The sequence below is a fragment of the Protopterus annectens genome, chromosome 4.part1, assembly GCF_019279795.1.
Source record: "Protopterus annectens isolate FY-2018-M chromosome 4.part1, PAN1.0, whole genome shotgun sequence".
Lineage (NCBI taxonomy): Eukaryota > Metazoa > Chordata > Ceratodontiformes > Protopteridae > Protopterus > Protopterus annectens.
This window is the reverse complement of record NC_056734.1, coordinates 748099949-748106315: the sequence shown is the minus strand read 5'-3', so window position 1 is coordinate 748106315 and position 6367 is coordinate 748099949. Positions and strand designations below refer to the sequence as shown.

Genomic DNA, 6367 nt, shown 5'->3' with positions numbered 1-6367 from the left:
TAGGAACAATGCTACAGCTGCTAACTACCATAGTTTCAGCGGGAAACACTATAGAATATGTAACACAGCAGAACAATAGCAGTGAGACACTGAAAAATATGTTTAAAACAGCAGAAAATCACCCAGGAGGCTCTAAAGAATGATTTAATCAGTTAACAGATCAGTTAATTAAGTACTGCTTGGTAGGAAAACCAGAGCAGGCAGAACAGATAAATTTAAAACACTGAAAAAATACCAGTAAATACTTAAAACAGCTGAAACAACAGAAAAGCTCGCTAAATAGTAAAAAGAAATACAATTTGATTTTATAGGCACAGTTTATCGGACAATTGTAGAATAATGGCATAGTTTAGTACACAGTAAATAAATACAGTACACAAGTAGGTGGCAGGCAATAAAAAAGTGCAGTAAATAGTATAAATAAGTAAAAAACTAGGCAACTTATGTTTTTAGATGCTTAGAAGCCTCTAGTCATCTGGTATCTCAGCTCAGAGTTGCAGTTGGTAGCCCATATCAGTTCAGCTCGGTACAAACAAGCAGAAACCTGCTCAGATGCAGGTCCTAAATACCAGAAGCTAACACCTGAAAAAAAAACTCTAACACAATTCAAAAGGACCAGTGTGAATGCTTATTCCAAGCCCTAGACCAACCTGCATTTACCAGTCAGGTGCCAATCAAATGCAATTTTCTCACAAAAGTGCAGATAGGCCCCTTCCAAACCAATGGCTTGGAAAACATACTCAGAACAAACAAATCACTGCAAACAGTTGGAGAAGCAGCAGGCCTGTATCTGGAATATGAAGTTCACCACTTCTGTCTTAAGGAGTATGAAGGTGGCTTTGGAGAAATGTTTTACCATGGTTTCCTTAATGGTGGGTGGGAGTGGGATGCGGATATCTAGGGTGATTAGCTTATGGTCAGATCTGGCCAACAAAGAGTTGACTTCAGGTGTAGAACATTGGTCACTCATGCTGGTAATGACTATGTCTAGGATAATGTTGCCCCTGGTGGGGGTGCGGATAAGCTGATCCAGGGCAATGGAATTAATGAATTCCAGGAAGCATTGAGCGAAGGAGTTGGTACATGAGTAGTTTTCCCAGTTAATGGTATGGTAGTTGAAATCTCCCATTATTAGGGTGTTTGGTTGAACCCTAATATTTTCCAGTATATCAAGAAAAGAGGGGTGGGAATCCTTGGGCATGATGGGGTATCTGTAGCAAGCTACAATTTGGATTGCAGTTTTGCCCAGAGTTAGTTGCACTTGGATAGCCTTGGATGCATTATGCTGCGCAACTAGCCTGGAGTGTGGATATCCTTAATGAATATGGACACACTTCCACCTTTAGTGTTCTGGTCCAGGTTAGATGGCGGAAAAGTTTGGTATGAGTTATAGCCTGGTAGTGCAAGGGTGCTCTCTAGAGCCTTGAACCAGGTCTCAGTCACTGCACAGATATGAATATTCTCCATTTTAAGGAGTGTCTCGAGTGAGTGCATTTTGAGATTCAGACTTCTAGTATCGAGTAGCATTACCCTCAGTTTTTTTTCCTGCCTGTTCCTGTTACCGTGGTGAATTTGTCATTTGAACCTTGGATAAAAAAGGCACTATAGGGGCGGCAAGAGCCTTAGCCAGTATTTGGAAACCCAGGGGCGACAGGTGCAGGCCATCTCTGGCAAAGCATCATGGTCTGTTAACCATGTTGTCCCAGGCAGACAGATACTGGATCCCCTTAGAATGACACCAGAAGCTTAGCCAATTGTTGAAGTCAATCATTTTGTCTTTGTACTGCAGTATCATTCTGGGTGATGGTTCTTTTCCAGTAAATATCTCACCATATGTCTCTCTAAATCTTCTATACTTACACACTGTCAGTTCTGTAAACATGAAAGTAGATATTTTATCTCTGAAGGTATGCATGACTTAGGCCTAATGTGATGTGCCCTGTTTGCATTCAATGTATTTTTCTCATGCTAATAATCCTATTTGTTTATACTGAATGCTTTTGGGTGTGCTGTTTATGGTTACATACTGTCCTATGCTTTTCATATATATTCTGATATTTAATGTAATTTAAACAAACTAACAATCCTCTTTGTGTATACTGAATACTTTCAAGTGTACTCTACATAGCTGTAAACTGTTGCATGTTATTAGTGGAAGCTGTACATTGTACTGTAGTTATTTCTATTGCATAATGACAAAGTCATCAAAATGTGTTTTTAATGTGGAACTTTTCTCCACAGGCCTACTCTCTAAAAGAGTAACTAGACCAGTAGGGTTACTGGGGTCAGTAAATGGAAATAAATAAATATGTAAATATGTGGGGGTCTGGTGAGTGATACATGAAATATCTTGTACTATGGTTTAGGGAATGAGTAATGAAACCGCAAGTCATAGACTGTTAGCTTGCAGTTTCACATATCACACAGAATAGGCTCACTCATATACCAGTGATCTTTTTTTCTGTTTTCTTTCTTTACATATTGTAGCAGTTTTTCATGATTTCAGTGGGTTACTTTAAAATGTCTACAGCTTTATGAAATTGAACTTATCGACAGTTTGCATAAGTCTGTATGAATGGAGAGATTTTTGGAATGCCTTTTAATTCCATTACTTGAAGTGAATTTTTATTTTTTGTTTCTTATTTATTATTGTAGTGACCATTCATTCATTTATTTGATGCATTGTATTACTTCAGTGATAGTCATGCTAGGATTTGCTAGCTTTGTTGTTAATTTTTTTTAAGTTTATATAGCAAAAGCATATTTTAACTGTGGTATGCTATTTTCTGACTGTCTAGTTTCAGCCATTTCTATTTATTTTATTATTATTTGTTTTTAACTTTCTTATTCTAATAAAAATAACATTATTCCCTTAGGTTTAATTTAGGCGGCATTACTCTTTTGGTTGAGTTGAGTGTGTGGATTTTGTATCTACAGTATGTAAAATGCATATATGTATTTGCTGTATTTACATTGTAGTGAAACTGTCTGTGCTTCAACTTATATTTTTATTTTACGTTTTTTTAAGTTGCAATGTTTATTGATTGATGTTTACATGTAGTTTTAAGTGGTCTAAGTTGTTTTGGTGGAGTACCAGTGTATCTGTTTTATTTATGCCATGTGTAAACTATTGATAAATTTTTAGTGCAATATGTAGAAATGTCAGGTTTATGGGAAATTGTAGTAGATTTGTTTAAGGTTTCACACTATAGATAAACTTTTGGTGATGTCTTAAACATGCAGAAACTACAAAGATGCTGCATATATCTATACAACATACTACTGATATATTTTCTTTCACATTATATGTTTGAAGTCCAAGGGAAGAATAGTGGATATTGGAGGTCTGAAGTGCAATAAATGAAATATCTGGTACCGTGGACTTGGGGAATGAGTTTCATGGAGGCTGTCATAGTTACAAGTCTTAGACATTCCAAAGGACTTTTGTACATATCATATTGTTTGTTTAATCAGGAAAATATGACAGAAATCATAAAGAAATATGTTATCTTACAGCTGAGATGCTACAGTTATATTAGTTTGTGTTTTTGTCAGATATGTTGTTAAAACAGGAACATTAAAATCCGTCAGTTTTGGACTGCTGTATTCCAATTCTTTCAGATCTCAGTTCCAAGCATGTTGTAGACATAATCCACCACTGATGACATTGATTTACATTTTAAATGGTAGGAAAACCATTTTATAAGAGCATACAGTAAGAGATTCAAACTGCCACTCCATCTGAAATTTTGACAATTTCCCCATGTAGACATGTTCAGTCTACTATTTATTGTCTATTATCCTTTCTTCCTCTCATCTTCTTCTTCCTTACTCTTTTATATTTCTGACAGATATGGTTGCTTTATAAATGTATTTATTTTAATTTTTACCCTTTTCCAGCTATCATTTTATCTAGAGTCAAAGAGGAGACAAACTTGGGCAGCACAATAGTCTGTGACAGCAAATTTCATATGGTTGCTTAATATTACATTTTATTTACATTTTTCTCTTCTATTCTGCTGTATACTTTTATTTTTGTTACATGCCAATTATACTGTAATGACCAATATCATGACAGAACAGCTTTAGTCCATCTCCCTAGTTAATGATAAAGATGCTAAAGATATAAACAAACAAATTAGCATTTGTACCAGAGTTGAAAACAATTTCTGTCAATATTTAATTGGATTTTGTGTTCAGAATTTGCAAGTAGTAATTAAGAACTATATCTCAGGTGCAGTAGTTTTAAACATTAAAAAACAGTAAAAAGAAACAATATGAAAGGAAAATAGATCATTCATGCTTTTATGTCTCAAAGATTTTTTAATTAATTCACTTAGTTCTAGGCATTTACATTTCTTCTTTGCATTAGGTATGCTCTTGTATTCACATCAGGTCTTAAAAGAATAATGTAGCACTTTGGAAGAAATATACAGCAAAGCAGTCCTGCACTGGATGACAAAATGGCAAATATCTCCACAGAAACTGAGTACATTCCTTTTACACTGAGATATGCTGGTACAAATGAAACCCATACTGCAGTGAACGAGAACATGCTGAATGTAATATATTTGGCTTCATTAAAACTATCTGGCAATTTTCTTGCTAAAAAAGCTACTATGAAGCATATACTCCCTAAAATTCCAAGGTATCCAAGCATGCAATAAAACATGATCCCTGAACCTTCATTGCATTCAATTACAATCTTATCCTTGGTAGATTTCATGTTATTTTCTACAAATGGTGGTGCAGTAGCCAACCAGATCACACCTATGATAACCTGGATAAGTAGACTAAGAAGGAGTACATAAGCAGCAGTTCTGGGCCCCATCCATTTCCTTAGTTTGCTTTCTGGTTTAGTGGCATTGAAAGCAATCACCACCGTAATAGATTTTGCAAGCACACATGCAATGCAGAAGCAAAACACAGTGCTAAAGACAACTTGTCGGAGCATACAGGTTACTGCAGTAGGCCTGCCAATGAATATCAAGGAACTGAGAAAGCATAACATGAGGGAGAGCAGAAGAAGGTAACTGAGTTCACGATTGTTGGCCTTCACGATTGGAGTATCATGATATCTGACGAATAAGCACAGCACAGAGATAGTAACTAAGCAACAACAAGTAGATATTGCAGTGAATATGACACCCAGGGAGTCATCATTAGAAAGAAATTCTGTAAATCGAGGGAAACATCTTTCATGTTTATAGCTGGACCAGTGATCTTCAGGGCACTTTATGCAAACAGCAAGATCTGTTAACATGAAAAAATGAATAAACATTAGTGAGAACTACAGAAAGCATACTATATTTACCTACAGACCAGAAAGCAAAGTGAAACTGCATAAAACAATACAGTTCTGACAACTGCCCTGAGCCTTTGTCTTCAGCTGCCAAGTATAGAGTATTGCCTCTTCAAATACAGAACAAGCAGGTGAAATCTGTTGTAGCTGATAGCAATTTCAACTAGACAGCTAAAATTATACTTACATTGATTTTGTTTTTGCTGTATATTTTTTTGAAGAAACAGTATGACTCAGTGCAATTTATCCTGAATATATGAAAAACTGATTTTGAAAAAAAGAATTTTTTGTGAAGAAGAGTAATTTTCAGTTGTATGTGTCCTTTATCCATCTCCCACAGGTTAACTACCTGAAGAGGAATGACTTACATATTTTAAAAGCTTATGCTGTTTTTTTGTTTCTTAATTGTTATTTGGCCATTAAGAGAGCATAAATGAAATGTTAGTCATCATTTTTGTAGTTTGTTTGAAAGAGTCCCATATATTTTGACAGCAAATAACACCATCTGTTGCTTTTCTACATGTCTGTTGATATAGTTAAGCAGGCTAACCTTCAAAGCACGAAAACATGAATCTAGACATCTGTTACAACAAAATCATTAGGTTTGCCACGAATCTACGTAGAAAAAAGCACTACTTTGTAACTTAGAACAACTATACAAGCTAGAGCTTTCACAATATCTTGCCTACTTACAACTATTTGTTTCCAATAACCTAATGTATAACTAGAAAACTGTCTAACACTGCAAAACACCATAAATTGTTATCTCCAGGCACAGAACTTCACTCTCAAACTAAATCACTTTAACTCATCAACAAATCTGGTGACTCAACTCTACTCCAGCTTTGCCTTCAAAATTAGGAACTCCCTACCGCTACGCTTAAAGAAAACTTAAGTACTAAAAGTTTTCCAAACTCATCTTAAAAATAACTAAATAATTCCTGGGCCACACTCCTGTCCAAATCTAGGCTAATACTTTAACTGCAAGCATTAAATACTACTGTTTAATTTACTACTTACTATGTTACTGCATTCTAATGCCACTATATGCAATTTTCTGATTCT

At 35.4% G+C, this 6367-nt stretch overlaps 1 protein-coding gene across 1 annotated transcript in view; it reads right to left on the bottom strand.

The window, feature by feature from the left end:
- Window positions 1–4342: 4342 nt before the first annotated feature.
- LOC122801291 (extracellular calcium-sensing receptor-like) overlaps window positions 4343–6367 on the bottom strand; it is a 186830-nt gene continuing 184805 nt past the window's right edge. Inside the window, exon 7 of the mRNA XM_044070838.1 lies at window positions 4343–5253. Within this exon, the coding sequence (XP_043926773.1) occupies window positions 4343–5253 (911 nt within the window). The remainder of the gene's footprint in view (window positions 5254–6367) is intronic.